Source organism: Aquarana catesbeiana, linkage group LG03 (genome assembly GCF_042186555.1).
Source record: "Aquarana catesbeiana isolate 2022-GZ linkage group LG03, ASM4218655v1, whole genome shotgun sequence".
Classification (NCBI taxonomy): domain Eukaryota; kingdom Metazoa; phylum Chordata; class Amphibia; order Anura; family Ranidae; genus Aquarana; species Aquarana catesbeiana.
The window spans coordinates 21534795-21554300 of NC_133326.1; the positions used below are offsets into that span (position 1 = coordinate 21534795).

General features: G+C 44.9%; 2 protein-coding genes across 2 annotated transcripts in view; one reads left to right on the forward strand and one right to left on the reverse strand.

Annotated features, from left to right (window-relative positions):
• Positions 1–19506, reverse strand: part of RNF212 (ring finger protein 212) — an 80003-nt gene that overhangs the window by 33574 nt on the left and 26923 nt on the right. Inside the window, exons 4-8 of the mRNA XM_073618378.1 lie at positions 17368–17442; positions 14725–14781; positions 9360–9409; positions 5872–5936; positions 4062–4125 (exon numbers count right to left, since the gene is read on the reverse strand). Coding sequence (XP_073474479.1) covers positions 4062–4125; positions 5872–5936; positions 9360–9409; positions 14725–14781; positions 17368–17442 — 311 coding nt within the window. The remainder of the gene's footprint in view (positions 1–4061; positions 4126–5871; positions 5937–9359; positions 9410–14724; positions 14782–17367; positions 17443–19506) is intronic.
• The window catches only part of LYSMD4 (LysM domain containing 4), a 72668-nt gene continuing 68813 nt past the window's right edge, over positions 15652–19506 (forward strand). Inside the window, 1 exon segment of the mRNA XM_073618377.1 lies at positions 15652–15780. The gene's annotated coding sequence lies outside the window, so the exon portion shown is untranslated.

Consider the following 19506-nt stretch of genomic DNA (forward strand, 5'->3'; position numbering starts at 1 on the left):
GTATCCATTGCTTCAGGTCAAGCGATGAGGTTAGACTGAGAAGTTTAGAAGTAATAGTAGTGTTAGTGTTAACAGGGATGTTGAAGTCCCCAAGAATAATTGTGGGGATTTCAGAAGAGAGAAAGTAGGGTAGCCAGGCAGAGAAGTCATCAAGAAAGGCTGATACTGGTCCAGGGGGCCAGTAGATGACAGCAATTCTTAGAGAAATGGGAGAGAATAGACGAATGCAATGTGCCTCCAAAGAGGAGAGTGTCAGAGAGGGAGGTGGGTGAAGTACCTGATAGGTGCTGCATGGGGCTAGAAGGATTCCCACTCCACCTCCCTTCCGTCCACTTGGTCTGGGGGAGTGAGTCCAGAGAAGGCCCCCATGGGAGAGGGAAGCAGGAGAAATAGTATCTGATTCATGAAGCCAGGTTTCAGTAATGGCAAGTAGGTTAAAGGAATTTGTGATAAAGAGGTTGTGAAGGGCGGTGAGTTTGTTGCAGACAGAACGTGCATTGCACAGGGCACAGGAAAAGGGGGGGCTGGTTTTGGAAAGAGGAATAGAGACCAAGTTCTGTGGCTTGCGGCTCCTGCCAGAGGGTGTAGGGGGATGGGAGCGTTGGGCAAAGACAGATGATGGTGGCCCAGGGATTGGGGATATGTCACCAGGGATTAGGAGAAGCAGGAGGGTAAGGGAGGTAATGTGGGAATGTGATTTATGTGAAGGGGCATGTCTCAGAGTACTGGAGGTTTTATCAGTATATGGATGTAGAATGAGCAAGAGTTGGTAGAAGCAGTAGTAGGGAGAGGACAGAAGGCAGGGTGATATGTATAAGACTGTAGGCTTATTGCGGGCGAGTCCGGGGTGTACCAAGATGGCCGCAATGGAACGTCACTAAGGTTGCATTTTCTGATGGGTAGCGGCTTTCTGATAGAACACCAGCAGCTAAATAGGGCTGGGGAGGAATCATCTGTTGCTAAGACACCAAGGGTGGCACAGGTAACAGCGCCCTAGCTAGCAAGGGCCTGAACATGCACCGAAGAAGGAATTTCTGTGGTATGGATGCTCCAGCCTCAATGCCAGCCCCCTCTATACAAGAGATTCATATACCTGTTCGAGACATGTACATGAATCTGTCACCCCTAGTAGCATTCGTTGTGCGAAGAAGTGATGGAATTCTAGAGTGTCCAAGACACTCTTTTTATTAAATTCCACTGGTAGTGTTTAGGAACCAGTCAGTCAATTATAGGAGCCAGAAGACAAATATGAGAAGGCCAGGGAACCTCTGGTCCCAATGTCATCAGCCAAAACATGTTTAACAGCCAACTGTCATTCCTAACCTGCAGAGAAATTGTTTGAAAACCACAGGTGGGTCTTGACCATCTCTAGGGCCTGTGTGCCGATGGGCTTTTTGTTTGGGAACGCCAGTCCAGAGTACCTCTGCTACCTCACTCCCAGTGACAGAATGAGGTCCCACCGAGCACCTGCGCAGACCTCATGTGTACTCTCGGCTAGCTCTTTTACTCTCCAATACTATGCCACTAGGCTGTGGGTCTCTGTAACGTGGGTACGGTTCTGAACTTGGGGTACCGACTGCTGGGAAGGGAGGCAACACACTGACCCCCTTCGTTACTGAAGGACACCTCACCCAAGCCAGATACCACGTTTATTAAAGTGGTTGTAAACTCTGTTACACCACATATAACAAGGCTTACCTGTAGGTACCGTGAATATCTCCTAAACTTGCACAGTTAAGGAGATATTCAGTATATGCGCTGCTGCGGACGTCATCGACGCATGCGCACTGAAGAAACGGGCCACTGGTGCCGTTCCTTCAGTAGCCGTGCTGTGCCTGTGACGTCATTGCGGCAATCAGAGCGCCGGAGCCGGGAACCCAGAAGTAACTCCGGTGGAAGATGTCGGCCGTATACTCGGAATGTCGATTCAGGGCATTGTTCTGAGGTAAGTATTTCATAATGAGCTAGTATGCAATACATACTAGCTCATTATGCCTTTGTCTTGCAGGGTTTGTTTTTTGTTTTTTCCAAGGTTTACAACCTCTTTAACTGTCTGCCGTGTACATTTGCACTAGTTTCCAGTTACCCAAAGCAACTGCATTCCTCTGCCGACTTGTCTTGCCGAGTTAACCTTTTGTAGTGGCTCCTTGCTTCATACCACATAGTGCTTTACAGGCCCTGTTCTTTTGACACGTCAAAATCTACCATGCACCCCTTATTGAAAGGAGACCTAAAATGTTAACCCCTTCCCCACCTGGGCAGAATAAATTACTAACATTCAACAAATCCCAACTTGTAGGCAACTTGGCAACATGCGGAGCTGTCAGTTCCCATGCAGCCGGTCAAGTGGGCAGGGATTTGAAATCCCCACTCTTCTCCCTCTTCCATGTGTTTTTGTCTTTGATTACCGAGTCCATATATGTATTATGATTTTAATGGATACATTTATATATACACATCCATGCCTTGCTTACCATAGAAATCATGTTTCGCATATTTTTCCCTATTAAGGCTTTCTGGTCATGAAGACGTATACCTGCCTAGGCCAGTTTAAAACTTTCCCCCCTGTTGATATTTTGCTATCTTTGCACGCAGTATTCTTGTTCTTGTTATGTTTCTACAGCTTCAATTTGTTGTTTCATATCACTTATACATATAGAGTACTTGCTTTTTTGCTCAGCAGCCACACCACTCAGAATCTAAGGACCTCTCTGCTGCACATCAGCCCTGCTGGGCTCGTTCCATCTTTCTGGCCTTGCTGGGCGTCCTTTTATTGAGCCCCGGTGATGGTGAGTGGTCCTGGCGCATGGGTTAACCCTGGCTGGATCTGGCTTTTTTAAAATTTGTATACCCTATGTATGCGATTTCCCATCGTCAACATGTAAGTCTGTTTTTGGACTTGGTTCCATAATAGACAAAGGCCATACTGTTCATGTCTTGATGAGCTGTATTTGTTTAAAATGTATCTATTTGCATTTTTAGTATGAATACTTTCATCCATTGATATACCCCTGAATAAGGAAGCCATTTCTGAAACGCGTTGGATGTGGAGCCTACACTCCATCTCTACCATGTGGTGTCCTAGGACCCCTTACAGCATCTAGCCACTGTGTCATGTTGATGTGCAATTGTATTAGCCACACTTTTCTTATCAATTATCTATTGTTTATTTTTTGAATTGTATATACTATAATAAATTTCTATTTTTATACATATCACGCATACTGTTTGTAGGTGATATATCACCACCAGGGCCTTTAAAATCCCACAAGGGGGAACCTTGCCCTCTGTATATTGTACACAGGGATGTTGGCCCACTCCTAGTCCTCTCTATCTCAACTCTTTTCTGTCTTCCATGTGCAGTGCCTCCGGGATGGACCAGAGTGATTCTGATTGGTCGGCTCCTGCACAGTGAATCGCTCTGCTGCATCCCAGAAGCACTGCTTAGAGTAGAAGGTAATGAGCGGGGATTTCAAATCCATGGACCGGTAGAACTGCTGCGTGGGTAATGACAGCTCAGCATCCCTGGAGGTAAGTACAACAGGACAAGGGGTTGTGGAGAGGAGGGTTGTACGGTCAGTGTTAGTTTGCCTTATGCTTTTTTCAGAAAAGGTGAACACTTTAATCATGACTATGGGGCGGTTAGTTCCACTTGGACATTGTGATGGAAGGAAGCTAGTTCAGGGGAAGGAGAGAAGATTGCATCCAAGAAGATCTGGGATTGCTGACCATCACCTGAGCTAACAAAGAAATCTTGGGCTTGCATGTAAGAGGAGAAAAGATTTAGCAGTGCCTGACATGATGCAACCTGCTGGGATTTGGCAGCAAGGAGACTTATTTACACTTTTGACCTTTAGGTCCAATATACACTATATGGTAACCGTGGAAGCTTAGAGGGGTGTGAGATGGCTTCTAGTGCTTTAAATTTGCGTGGCCTAAAAATGGGCATTCACGCTGTGGCTAAGAAAAATGTTTGCATGACAAGTAATTTTATTGTGCTCTACTAGCATTAAACGACCTCGCAGTGTTTCACCAAATCAATCAATGCACACTGTACTTACGGTCTGACATTTGGTCGTTGTGATGATACAGGATGAGAATAAGGAGAAAATGCACGATGGTTTTCTGAAATTGCAGAAGGGAACAAGAAGAAAGTAATGACTAACAGAAAACGCCTCTTACACGCTATCATAGGAAATACTAAAAATTATATGATTCCTACATTTTAAAAGTTCTTCACTTTTTCATTAGAAAATGAAATACTCTTTCCCTGGAAAATGGAATACTCTTCCCTTGGAAAAGGAAATATTTTTCCCACGGAACATGTAACGCTCTTCCTTTGGCAAATGGAATACTCTTCCCTTGGAAAATAGAATACTCTTTCCTTGGAAAATTGAATGTTCTTCATCTGGAAAATTGAATGTTCTTCATCTGGAAAATTGAATGTTCTTCATCTGGAAAATGGAATACTCTTGATGGAATACTCTTCCCTTGAAAAATTGAATGTTCTTCCCCTGGGAAATGGAATACTCTTTATGGAATATTCTTCCATTGGAAAATGGAATACTTTTCCCACAGAACATGCAATGCTCTTCCTTTGGAAAATGGAATACTCTTCCCTTGGAAAATGGAATGTTCTTCCCCCGGAAAATGGAATGCTCTTCCCTTGGAAAATGGAATACCCTTGCCCCAGAAAATAGAATGCTCTTTCCCTGGAAAATGGAATCCTCTTCCCCCAAAAAATTGAATGCTCTTTCCCTGGAAAATTGAATACTCTTCCCCTGGAAAATGGAATACTTTTCCCCCGGAAAATACAATGCTCTTTCCCCAGAAAATTAAATATTCTTCCCTTGGAAAATGGAATACTCTTTCCTTCAAAAATGGAATACTTATCCCCAGGAAAATGCCATGCTCTTCCCTTTGAAAATGGAATACTCTTGCCCCAGAAAACAAAATGCTCTTTCCCTGGAATATGGAATACTCTTCCATTGGAAAATGGAAAATTCTTCCACCAGAAAATGGAATACTTTTCCCCCCAAAAATGGAATACTCTTTCCCTGTAAAGTGGAGTACTCTTCCTCCGGAACATAGAACACTCTTCGCTTAGGAAATTGAATACTTTTTCAACTGGAAAATGGATGGCTCTTCCTCTGGAAAATGGAATGCTCTTCCCACGAAAAATGGAATAATCTTCCCCCCAATAAAATGGAATACTCTTCCCCTGAAAAATGGAATACTCTTCTTCTGGAACATAAAACACGCATTGCTTGGGAAATTGAATACTTTTTCACCTGGAAAATGGACAGCTCTTCCCCTGGAAAATGGACAGCTCTTCCGCTGGTAAATAAAATCATCTTTCCCCCTGGAAAAAAGAATATTCTTCCCCTTGGAAAATAGAATACTCACCCCCCCCCCCCCCTGGAAAATGAATAGCTGCGGCTGCCTCCAGCCTGTGATTGTTTTATATGGACTTAGCACAGATATTAGCACACACCTGTCATTCCAGACACAGGAATTTACAGATTCCTGACGCTGGAAATTTCCGGGTGTACTAATCACTCATCTGACTGTAGCCTTATGCAGGAATGACTACAGCATATATCTCTATGGCATCTCCCTTAAAGGGCCCCATGATTAGTTAGGACTGAAAATTTTCATCTAATCCTGCATTGTTCTGTCTAATTGTCCAAAGAATAAATGCAGTGCATGCAGATTTGTGGGGTATATCTTAGTTGACTGTTATCGCTATAATTTCTATATTGTGGACTTTCTTTTTCTCCCATAGTACCTTGTTAATTTCAGCAGGACATGCTGCCCCTCTGTACAATGTTAGTAAGCTGCACATTGTTCTATTTGGTCAAATTTACTTACCAGGACCAAAATCCAATAATGCACTTGAAGATGGCAACTGATTATATGACTGAGAAGATCTTATGCTATAATTAAAAAAAAGAAAACCATTTATTTATTCTAAAGCAGAAATCAAAAGGTATAGTCATCACAGGGTACTGATTCATTGCAAGGCAGAATTGTACTAGTAAAATCGACATTCCCAATTTCCCCTAGCAACTTCAATCAATGGTGCTAACATCCGATATATTGCATCGTTTCATAATACAGATGGGGCTGCTGTTCCTTTACTCACATCTTTATTACGCTACACATAAAAGCTACAATCAATGGACACAGGACTAAAAGTTCATTGCATAGTACTCATAAATACTGGAGATGGTAAAGCATAGGGAGGTGAGGGAGGTAGCAGCAGACAATGTGGAACGTATACACCAATCAGTCATAACATTATGACCACGGACCAGTAAAGTGAATAATACTGATTATCTCGTGACAATAGCACCTGAAAGTGGGTGGGATATATTAGGCAGCAAGCGAAAATGTTGTCCCTGAAGTTGTTGTGTTGAAAGCAGAAATCATGGGCAAGTGTAAGGATTTAACTACTTAAAGCGGAGTTCCATCCAAAAATGGAACTTCCGCTTTAAGGGAGGTGACTCCCTGACATGCCACATTTGGCATGTCATTTTTTTGGGGGGGGCGGTACCCTCCTTTCCGAGGGTCCCAGCTCCCACTTCCTCCAGGCTCACCGCAGCACCAGAAGGGAGACCACCTCTCCCCCCTCCTTGCGCATGCGCAGTGGGTGCCTGGCTGTGAAGTCACAGCTGGGCGCCCACAGTTACAATGCCGGTGCCGCAGAAAGGAGGGGGAGACGAGCGGGGCTTCATACGCCCGCATCGCTGGACCCTGGGACAGGTGAGTGTCCGATTATTAAAAGGCAGCAGCTGCAGTATTTGTAGCTGCTTACTTTTATTTTTTACTTTTTTTAAGCAGAACTCCGCTTTAAGGACCAAGCCTCTTTTTGACACTTGTTGTTTACAAGTTAAAATCTGTCTTGTTTTTTTTTTTTGCTAGAAAATTACTTAGAAACCCCAAATATTCTATATTTTTTTTAGACACCCTAGATAATAAAATGGCGGTCGTTGCAATACTTTATGTCACACTGTATTTGCGCAGCGGTCTTACAAGCGCAATTTTTTTTGAAAAAATACACATTTTTGACTTAAAAAAATATGACAAAAGTAAAGTTAGCCCAATTTTTTTTAATATTGTGAAAGATAATTTTACGCCGAGTAAATTGATACCCTTGATACTCATGCTTCAAAATTGCGACAAACTTTGACCCTTAAAAATCTCCATAGGTGATGTTTAAAAATTTCTACAGGTTTCATGTTTAGAGTTACAGAGAAGGTCTAGTGCTAGAATCATTGCTTTCGCTCTAACGATTGTGGCGATACCTCACATGTGTAGTTTGAACACCGTTTTCATATGCGGGTGCGACTTACGTATGCGTTCGCTTCTGCACGCGAGCTTGGCGGGACAGGGCGCATTAAAAATGCTTTTTTTCTTATTTATTTTACTTTTTGATTTTGATTTTTACACTATCCTTTTTTTTTTTTTTTTTTTTTTAAAGACCTCAGATCTCACATTTACACTAATTTGCAAAAAAATAAATTCCCCTTTAAGACCATTGGGCGGAAGTGACATTTGACGTCGCTTCCGCGATTCAATGTTATGGAGCCAAGCGGGGGCCATCTTTTCCTCACTCGGCTCCATGTCTCTCAGAGGAAAGGACCCGATCGTCTCCGCCACTACTGATGGCTCAAGAACGTGTCGGGAGGAGGGGGCCTCTCCCGCCCTCGATAAAAGTGATCTTGCGGCGAATCCGCCGCTAAGACCACTTTTATCTGAAAGCCAGCCGCTCGCTGTTGTTGAAAATACATACAGTAAAGCTAGCTGCCATAACAACAGCATTTAGTGTCAAAGTACTGATGTACAATGACGGTTATTTACGCTATGTGGTTAGGCAACTTTGACAAGGGCCAAATTGTAATGTCTAGATGACTGGGTCAGAGCAACTCTAAAAATGCAGCTCTTGAGGGATATTCCCAGTCTGCAGTGGTCAGGACTGACCAAAAGTGGTCCAAGGAATGAAAACTGACTGGTGACAGGGTTATGGGCGGCCAAGGCTCATTGAGGCAAATGGGGGTGAAGGCTGGCCCGTGTAGTCTGATCCAATAGGACAGTGGTTCTCAACTCTGGTCCTCAGGACCCACCAACAGGCCAGGTTTGCAAGATAACTGAAATGCATCACAGGTGATATCATTCGCTGCTCAGTGATTGCAGTATTCTAGTCTACATCTTCCCAAAGTAATACATAAAACCTGGCCTGTTAGTGGGTCCTGAGGACAGGAGTTGAGAACCACCGCAATAGGAGAACTACCGGCGCTCAAATTACTGAAAAAGTGAATGCTGGTTCTGATAAAAAGGTGTCAAAACACACAGAGCATCGCAGGTTGTTGTGTGTGGGGCTGTGTAGTTGCAGGACTGGTCAGGGTGTACATGCTGACCCGTGTCTACAGCCAAAATTGCCTACAATGGGCACATGCAGCATCAGCACTGGACTACAGAGCAATGGAAGAAGGTGGTCTGATAAAATACGTTTTCTTTTACATCATGTGGATGGTTGGATTCTTGTACGTCGCTTACCTGGGGAAGAGATGGCACCAAGATGCACTACGGGAAGAAGACAAGCCGGTGGAGGCAGATACCACAGCATTCCTTCAGTCTTGGTTCACACTGGTGTGATGTGGGAAACCCTCTGAATCCAGTACGGGTTCCCGCATGGCACCTGAATCGCCGGTGGTTTACACTGCCCTCTGCGAACCGCTGCGAGTGTCAATACTAAGTTAATGACACCCCCAGATCAGTTCGCCTTTCCTGAGAACGATCGGCCGGTCCCCGCGGACCCGCTGATTGGCCTCCGCTATGTCCAATCACAGTGGGAGCGCGTCGCTGGCGGCACGCACGTGTGCACTCAAGACCCTGTGCATGAAATCACGTACAGGTGCGTTATTTCACGCAGGAGGGTCGCCCTGTCGCAGTATATATGCGCGGGGTGGTCCTTAACAAGTTAAAAAGCGTTAGCTGGAGTTCAGCTTTAATTTATTAGCCAAGTCCATCTAACACTCCCCTCCTCCCAGACTGACAATGCTGCTGTCCGAAGGTGTCTCCGGTACCCCTCCATCCAGAGTGGAGACACCAAAGTGTTAATGGCCGGTTCACCAGTTGAAAATTAAGGGAAAAAAATCCTAAAAAAAATAAAAGCAGCCACCACATTTTAGGATTGATAAGCGATTCCATTTTTGTTTTTGGGTTTAATAATGATTTAGGAATACATACTTGAATTTTTTTTCTAATATCACTTTAAAATATACTTAAACTTTAAAAATAAAATGTAACCATGCACAGAACTTTAGTTCTTGAGAGTAGCAGGTTAAAATAATTACCTTTGTAATTCTTGGGTCAATTCTTTCACTGTCTCTTCCAACTTTGCTTTCTAAAAATGTTTACAGATTTACACATTAAACTGAATATAAATTGTACATTAAATTGGGTGTGTTGCTTTGTCCTACAAAGAAAAACTCTCTATGAATAGAGGAGGTGGACCTTTAATTCATCTACCCATCCTCCATTCATAGATCGCATTTCATACATGGAAACTATAGTACAGCTTCTACAAATAGAGGAAATGGACGTAAAGTGTCGGTACTCTTGATGAGTGCACATGACAGGTCCTTAGGCTCTATTAACCCCTATGGCACTCGATTATTACAGCAGTGGGGGTAGGGGGGACCAAAGGATGTAAGAATTCAACTAAATTTGCAGCCAACATTTTTTTGACTAAACTTGCCGCGTACACACGAGCGGACTTTCCGGCATACTTGGTCCGGCGTACCGGAGTCCGTCGGACAATTCGATCGTGTGTGGGCTCCAGCGGACTTTTTTTTCTAAAAAGTTTGACGGACTTAGGTTTGAAACATGTTTCAAATCTATCCGACGGACTCGAGTCTGGTCGAAAAGTCCGCTCGTCTGTATGCTAGTCCGACAAAAACTGACTCTAGGGCAGCTATTGGCTACTGGCTATCAACTTCCTTGTTTTAGTCCGGTGGTACGGCATCACGTACGAATCCGTCGGACTTTGGTTGATCGTCTGTAGACAAGTCCATTCATTCGGAAAGTCCGTCGTAAAGTCCGTCGAAAAGTATGCCGTAAAGTCCGGGCGTGTGTACGCGGCATAAGCCTCGTACACACAATCAGATTTTCGGACGACCGTTCATCCGTTTTTTTGTTGCATGCTAGTCTCACGCTAGTGAGGAGTGAAGAGGTTACTCACAATACGAAAATCCTCGTACGACAGAATACAACTTCAGAAGTGACGTAATGTGTTGAATAGTTTTGTATGTATTTTTTAGTTTGTGAGCATGCGTAGTCTTGCTCTTACGTTTTTTTTCGGACGAAAACTGTACTGATTAAACGAAAATCGGACGTTGTGTTCACATCCGCCAAAAATGTTACAGTCTGTATATTCAACTTTTGTCATACGAAAAAAAGTCAGAATCGGCTGTCAAAAGCACCATACTAACGATCCGAAAATCAGCAGATTGTTTGTTGGAGCAACTTTTACTTCCCATTTTCTTATGGTGTGTACGGGGCTTTAGGCTTTAAAGTGTTACTAAACACAGGCCCCTGTCTTTACTATATCTGGTCACCCACAGTACACAGAACATGGAAATGCAATTATTTTAGCACTGCTGAATACCTTTTCTCATCAGCAGTATATAGCAGTCTTGTGACTTCTATCAGTGCTTGGTTAAAGCTTGTAGGAGGAGTTTTCATTCTAGTCTCACTGTTCTATAAGGCGGCAGGACCCCTGACCCTCTGTCTGGACAGTGCTGATTGGCCCTGTGCTGATCACATGCACCCTCCCAAGAAAAAAAAAAACTCTCTAGCAATATACACTAAACTGAGCATGTGCAGAGTGCCTCCAAGGCTCTGTTCTATCAGGAGATGGATTGCAGACTGTGGAAGAAGGGGAGGATCAGTGAAGACAGTATCAAACAGTCTTTTTACACAATGCAGAGGATTAACCCCTTATGTTCCACAGTGAGTATAACAAGCATGCTTTATTGCATATACAGACTGATTTTACTGTTGTGGGTTTAGTAGCACTTTAAGACTAAATAAAAATTGCAAATCCTTGGTAAATTCCATTGGTAGATCAAAGTTTACCTCTCAATTAAGGAAAGTTTGCATCACACAGTGCTTTAAAAAGTCTATTTATGTAACTCACCAGGGAATATCTGGCTAGATGTTTTGCAATGAAAAAGGAAGACAGCAATTCCTCATGAACAGGCTGGCCAAGGTTGTATGCACCAGATGGTGGGCTATGGTAGAGTATTACCTGTTGTGTCCACTTTTAAAACCTCAAGGATTTCTCAAAATGACTCCACACTCTTGCTACAATGCTAATCTTATATTGTCCTATCTGTATGTGGATATTGTCTGCATTACTATATCTGTACTTAGAAACTTCAGCTTGTTTGTAAGAAAAAAAAAAAGAAAAATAGGTCAAAAGCTACAAATATGGTAGCGGCCAACTTTTAAGAAACAGATACTTATCAGCCCATGTGTCAGGATCTAGATCTGAACCCGGGATGTGGCTGTCTGGCTGTGGCTCTATTCACTGTGCCACCTGAATTGCCGGACAGCTCCCAGTCTGGTCCCTTGGTGATTCTTGCTTTCTACTTTGACTCTGTTGAACCTTGAGCTTTTTGCTTCTCCCATGAATTTCCTGTTTAGGCAATGTCTTTGCACGTCCTGTTTGCCAGATTATTGTGCTCTCTGCAGCCTATATCTTACTCCTGGTGTTTCTTGCTGCTGTCCTTATCTTCCCTTACCAACCCTTGGCTTGTTCATTGACTACTCTTCCGCCTAATTCCAGCCAGCTACTACTCATTTCTAGCCTTGCTCATTCATCGACTACATTTCCACCTGTCCCAAGCCAGCTACTACTCGTTACGAACCTTTTGGCTTCTTAGATTACTAGGCTTCCACCTAATTCAAGCCAACTAATACTTGTTACTGACCTCGGCTTGTTGAACAGCTACACTTCCACCCTATCCAAGCCAGCTACTACTCATTACCAACCTTGGCTTGTTCATCAACTGTGCTTCCACCTGATTTAAGCCAGCTAATACTCGTTATTGACTTTGGCTTATTCATCGACTATGCTTCCGCCTGTTCCCAGCCAGCTACTACTCACTACAGACCTTTTGGTTTGTTCATCGACTACGCTTCTTGCTTGTTCTCTACCTGCTACCAGACCTTTGCTTGCTATCTTCCTGGTGAGGCTATCCAGAGGTCCTTGATCTGGCGTTAGCATGCAACAAAACCCGTCTCCACCATCAGGAGCTCTGGTGAAGACCAGCGAGTACGTTAACCTCGTGCCTTGGGTGAAACCACATGTTCCATCTTCTAGAGGGATCTGCTTCTGCATTTATCCAGCTGATTACTGCGTGAACCTTTAATGCTATAGCCACTGGCCTCCAAGCCTGATTCCAGACCATGACACCATGGAGTCTAGCCATGTCCTTCTCCCCAGTTGATTCTTTGATGGGCATTGGTAAACCGGCACTACTAGCTTGAATATGGGAGCAGGCTGTCACTTTCTGATGTCCCACAGCTGGTTCCCCACTGCACATATGTGAGGCACGACAGTGCAGTAAGAGTGGTCCTGCTGCCACTTACAGGCGGGAAGGGGCAAGTCAAACGGACATCATCCTCGCCAAGGCAAGGATTGAGGAAGTAGGAGCAGGTACCTGTCAAAAAAAGTTACCAGCTCCCTGGAAAGAAAAATAGGCTGCAAATGTGTTCGAGCCTGGGGGAAGAAAGAGGATGAGCTTTTGCTGGGTGAGGGTCAGCTTTACTAAAGAAAATCACTAGTGAATTAACTAGCAAACAATTATGGGGCACATTATAATGGACCTAAATGTACTTTGTTCATTTGCTTTGCTCTTTGTTTCTATAACACAGAAAATTTTACCCAATTTCTCCAAAAATATTGATACAAAAGGGAGAAAACAAGATGACAACATTTTTAGTCTAGAAGCATATAACAAAAATGGTAAAGGGTGGGACCAATACATTTACATTTCCATGTTATCAGGGCTTTTTTTTTTCAGCTGAAACTTGCCGGAACTCCGTTCTGCTACCCCCATCTCTGGCCTTCTGCTCCTCGCTCACCACTGTCACTTTTAAAACACAAACTTGGCCTTTATATTTACCAGTGACAGCTTGTCTCCCAGCAGCTCCCACTGAGTAGAGGGGGGGCGACAAGGAAAATGGAGGTGCCCTGGGTACAGTACCGTCACAGGCGGGATGATCCCGCTGCAGAGAGGCAGCGCCGTCTACAGTTTGCGAGGAGTTGGTAGAGCTGGCTGGGTGGTACAGATTAATACACTAGCAATGGTAAGATATGTGGAGGATGGTGGAGCTTTTAAGGGGTGGGGGGAAAAAAATGAGGGCAGTGGGGAAAGGAGTGTGTACAGAGGTCAGAGCTGAGGAGAGGTAGATGGGGGATGTGGATGTAGAGGGAAGGAGTGGTGGAAGAGAGCTAAACTCTACTGTCTGTATATAATGCACCCCTGAACCCTGCACTCTGTATGTAACACACCCATAGGTGTGCGCAGCCTATTGCATTAGGGTGTGCACCCAAAAGCTAAAACACATATGTGTGTGTGCATGTGTATATACTGTATACTGACAGTGTAAATAGAGCAATGGACGTTGTCAGTAGGGCAGTGGACAGTGTCAGTAGTTTTTATTTTTATTATTTTTTACAATTTTATTTCTTTGAATGTTTTCTTTTACAAATTTTTTAGGAGCCCCGTTAGGGGGCTTTGGTCAAATATCAGGGGTCTAAACAGGGTGAATATGCATCACATGGGGTGATTAGGGTGTACCCAGGCCCACCTGGAACACCCTGTGCGCACGCCTATGAACACACCCCTGAACTCTGCACTATGTACATAGTGCACATGTGAACTCTGCACTCTGTATGAACTCTGTATGTAGAGCAATCCTAAACTCTGCACTCTGTATGTAGCGCACTCCTAAACTCTGAACTCTGTACATAGTGCACTCCTAAACTCAGAACTCTGCACTCTGTACGTAGCGCACTCCTGAACTCTGTACGTAGCGCACTCCTGAACTCTGTATGTAGAGCACTCATGAAGTCTGTACGTAGCGCACTCCTGAACTCTGTATGTAGCGCACTCCTGAACTCTGCACTTTGTACGTAGCGCACTCCTGAACTCTGCACTCTGTACATAGCGCACTTCTAAACTCTGCACTCTGTACATAGCGCACTCCTGAACTCTGCACACTGTATATAGCACAAGCCTGAATCCTGCACTCTTTACAGAATGCACTCCTGGTATTTAATGCCCCTTTAAGACCCTCCCTCTGTTCAATTAGGCCACACCCACCATTTGATGCTGGTCATGCAGGAAGGGGGGCGGGGGGCGCATGGTTGAGTTTCTGCACCTAATCTCTGAGAAAAAAAGCTCTGCATGTTACAAAGCAAAATGGTGGGCAATAGACAGACATCTGAATAAACTTTTTATAACAGCTCTCCTTTATAAGCACCCCCACTGACTGGTATTGTTTTTAGCATTTAGCGAATGAGTAGTTACTTGAAAAATTGCCTTTACAGAAGTCTAAAATATAATAATTAAGTTTGTTTAATATTTCCTTGCTAGAGACAGCAAGCACCCTAACATTGTCTGTTAGACAGCCTGTGCTGGGACTTACCTTTCCTTTGTAATGTGCTAGCAACCTGCGTCTATGGCTATCCTGAAACTCTAATACCTGCAAATTAATATTTATGTTACAAACTGAAAAAAATATTACAAGGATTCCCCTGGCCAAGGCCCTGTCATACAGAGATGAAATTCCAGCATCCCCATGTCATACTTTTTTTTATTATTTTTCATAGATTTAAAGGAGAAGTTTAGGGTTATTAAAAAAAACAAACATACATACTCACGTCAGCAATCATGTGACTGGTCTGCTCGGACTGGAGATTAGTGGTCACTAGAGAGCCATGCAGAAGAGGGGGGGGGGGGCACAGTTGGCTCCACCAGGCGGGGGGAGAGCCAGCTGTCAATCAGGCAGCTGGGTGGATCCCCACAATTTGGCTGGGATTCTTCCATAGCCTGGAACCTCTGTGACATCAGGTGAGAGCAAGCCATCCATTGTGTGCCATTTAGAATGCATGACACCCTGTCAGGGCTGGACCCAGCCTTTCCTTCTCTTTGCTGGTCGCTCAGCTGTCAGCTAATTGCCAGCTCCTATCTCTCCACAGTGACTCACCTGTTGATGATATCCTGCTCGTCGGTCCTGCCTACTCAAGCCGTCCAGTCCAGATGCTCTCTTCCTTCACCTTGGTCACATCTCTAGAGACGCTCGCCTGTGTTCCTATTAAAGACTTGCTTGGCTGACATTCCTTCTGGCTCCCTGACGTTTTGGCTTGTCTGACTACCCAATCCGGTTACTGCACTCTGGCTTGTTTTGACTACGTTTACTCTGTGTACCCTATTATTATTATTATTAATAATAAAAATTATTATTATTATTCTTATTAATAAACAAGCGTGATTTAACTTTACTTCTGTCTCAGTCTGATTCATGGTTTCTGACACACCCATCTTACAGCACACTTAACGTGCATTGCAGTATTACATATGTTACTGCAGACACATGGTGTGAACTGGCCCTTCAACAGATTTTCTCCTACTCACTTTCCTGGGGACAACCTTTTACCAGAGAGGGAATAAAGGAAGCCCTGGAACAGCAATACAGACAGAGGTAAAAATGCTTTTTTTAAAGCCCAACTCCGAGCAAATAAAAAAAAAAAAAAATTCTTTTATGTGGGGCTGTAAAGGTTTAATAGTACCCTAGTTAACCTATAATGGTTAATAACTACCTGATCCTCTGCTCCCCCAGCATGCAGCGCACTCCCATGATCCAGCGGGGGACTTCAGCATCCTCATATACAGTGCAGGGCTTTGGACCCTGCCCTGGTCTTGATGACATTAGGATCCTTAACCGATGGAGTGTGAGAGTGCAGATGCTGTGGGACCAGGAGGATCGGGTAAGTATATCTGCTTTTAGGCCCATTTCACATGGACCCCTGCTCAGCAGGGATCAGTAGACAGATTAGGCATCTCTTGAGAGAGTCTGTTCCACATTTTCACAGTAGGAACTGTGAAAATTTTGAATAGACTGACTCCTTTCAGAGGTGGTTCTGGCCAGCTCAGTAGATTGCTTTAAAAAAGGCCTGGATTCTTTCCTAATTGCACATAAATATAACTGTTTACTGACATTTATAGATAAAGTTGATCCAGGGAATATCTGATTGCCTCTCGGGGGATCAGGAAGGAATGTTTTCCCCTGCTAGGGCAAATTGGATCATGCTTTGCTGGGGTTTTCACCTTCCTCTGGATCAACTGTGGGTATAGGATTGTGTATAAAGGATTGTATGATATATAATTTTTTTTCCCTTTTATTGGATGAACTACCGGGTCAGCCTAAAAAAACTGACAGGGGGACCTGATTGGTCCACCCGTTTGAAAGGGGCCTTATTGTTTTCCTAAGCATTAACAAGCAATTAAACTCTGCAGTGCGGGTACAGTTCCACTGCCAGCGATACTTTTTTATTTGCCTGGACTTGGGCTTTATGTTAAAGCGGAGTTCCACCCAAAAGTGGAACTTCCGCTTAATTGCTTCCCCCCCTCCGGTGTCACACTTGGCACATTTCAGGGGGGAACGGGGGCCCGTTTTTGACAGGTCCCCTTCCCCACTTCCGGGAAACCGGCCCATGGCCCAATCTCCTGGAATGTTCCCTCCTCCTTCCTCCGCATGCGCAATGGGGAACCGTCCGCGAAGCCGAAAGGCTTCACTTCCGGGTTCCCTTACATGGAATGGCGGCGGCTGCACCTGACAGTCGATCCGAAGATCGGCTGGGGTGCAGACATCGCAGGCTTCCTGGACAGGAAAGTGTCCATATAGTAAAAGTCAGCAGCTGCAGTATTTGTAGCTTTTGACTTTTAATTTTGTTTCCACCAAAGGCGGAGCTCCGCTTTAAGAAAGGGAATTCTAGAGCCCCTTCCAGCTTTTAATTGTCTGTCTCCCTGTTGAAGATTTTCCTTCACTTTCTGTCTGGTAAAAGAAAGAACAGAAAGTGAGGGGAAATCTCTCTAACAGAGCCTCGGATAGCAGTAAATCCAGACAGGGGTTCTAACCTTTCCCCAGTCTATCCAAAATGAAAAAAAACAAAAAAACTAAAAAGATTTTGATTAGATATGCTTTAGGCCTGCATTCCAGTGATTTCAGATACCAAGATTATGTATATTTAAATAACTGATATGAACAGATTTGTGAAAGCCAACTTACCTGTGTGAACTCCTTAGAGTAGTTGCTGCAAAGCACCTTAATGTCCATAAAAAGCATTTTGATATCCGGGTTTGTCTGTGAAGGTGGAAACAGGCATCATGCCCATTCTGTTATATTTTTATAGAGGATGCAGCAGCACATTAACCAAGCTTCCAAAACTAAATCCAAGGCCAGTTTTTCTCAACCCTTATTTCGCACATCGTCGTGCCTTTGGATGGTGCAGGCGCTAATCCGGGGGGGAGACTGGAAGGTAGGAGACATGTGAAGGATGGGGGCAGTGGGTGCTGAGGACTCTGATGTTAAAAGGGGGTAGACTGAGGACTTTGATGTGAAAGGGGGGACTGAGAACTTTAATGTGAAAGAGATGGGGAGGGACTGACTGACAACATTCATGTGAAGGGGTAAGGGGAGGGGGAGCTCAGAACTTTTATGTGAAAGGGAGTGGACTGAGGATTTTAATGTGATAGGTGGAGGACTGAGAACTCTAATGTGATAGGTGGAGGACTGAGAACTCTAATGTGATAGGTGGGGGACTGAGAACTCTAATGTGATAGGTGGGGGACTGAGAACTCTAATGTGATAGGTGGAGGACTGAGAACTCTAATGTGATAGGTGGGGGACTGAGAACTCTAATGTGAAAGGTGGAGGACTGAGAACTGTAATGTGATAGGTGGGGGACTGAGAACTCTAATGTGAAAGGTGGAGGACTGAGAACGGGGGGGGGGGGGGATAGGGGGGATTTGGTTCTGAGAACTCTGATGTGAAAGGGGAGGGTGCCCGAGAATATTTATGTGAAAGGGTAAGGGGGACTGAGAACATTAATATAAAAGGGAGTGGGCTGAGTACTCTGGTGTGAAAAGGGGGGTGACTAAGGACTCTAATGTGAAGGAGGGGGCCCCCATTTTAGACCATTTGAGAAACACTGCTCTAGACAACAAATTAGTGATTTCCATTCTATATATGTCTACATGCAGAAAAGGCTAAACAATTACAGCCTGCTCTCCGATAATATCTAATGGTTTATCAATAAAGGATAATATAGTACTAAATAAAATGCCCTTAGCTTTAAATAAATGCAATCCAGGGAATTGTCTAAACTTCCTGCACCATTACAATGGCGCAGGAAACTGTAATGCCGCGTACACACGGTCGGACTTTCTGGCATACTTAGTCCGGCACACTTTCGGACGGACTTTGTCCGCCAGGTGCGCCGGACTTTAAAACGGACGGACTTGCCCACACACGACCGGACTTTCCGGCGGGCTAAGTCCGGCCCGTCTTTCCGACGGACTTTCGCCGGAGTTACGGCGGACTTTCAGAATGAACAGACTTGCCCACACACGGACAAGTCCGTTCATTTTGACCGTGACTCAGGTGCGAAGGGACTAGAAAAGGAAGTCAATCTTGACGCTTTTATCGGCGAGATTGACACCTTGCGAGCCCCGTCGCGGTGCATACCAGGCCCTTAGGTCTGGTATAGATTATAAAGGGAAACCCCCTACGCCGAAAAAACGGCGTGGGGTCCCCCCTAATATCCATACCAGACCCCGATCCGAGCACGCAGCCCGGCCGGTCAGGACGAGCGAGCGCCTCCCCCCCTCCTGAACCGTACCAGGCCGCATGCCCTCAACATAGGGGGGGTGGGTGCTTTGGGGGAGGGGGGCGCCCTGCGGGCCCCCCCCACCCCAAAGCACCTTGTCCCCATGTTGATGAGGACAAGGGCCTCTTCCCGACAACCCTGGCCTGACCTCTGCTGGCAAGAGAGCTACCTGAAGACAGCGGAGGAGCCGGCCGAAGAACTGGAACACCGGGAAAAGAGAGCGGAGAAGAACCAACCGGACGCCGGGAGAAGATGAACCGGAGGGACCCCCGAAGCCGGAAGAAGACCCCCCGGAGCTGTTTAATAAATTATTTTAAAAACCTGTGTAGTATGTTTTATTATTGACACTTTTTCCCTAGGTGAATGGGTAGGGGTACCATGTACCCCATACTCATTCACATAGGGTGGGGGGCCGGGATCTGGGGGCCCTCTTATAGGGGGCTCCCGGATTCCGATAAGCCCCCCGCCCGCAGACTCCGACAACCAACGGCCAGGGTTGTCGGGAAGAGGCCCTTGTCCTCATCAACATGGGGACAAGG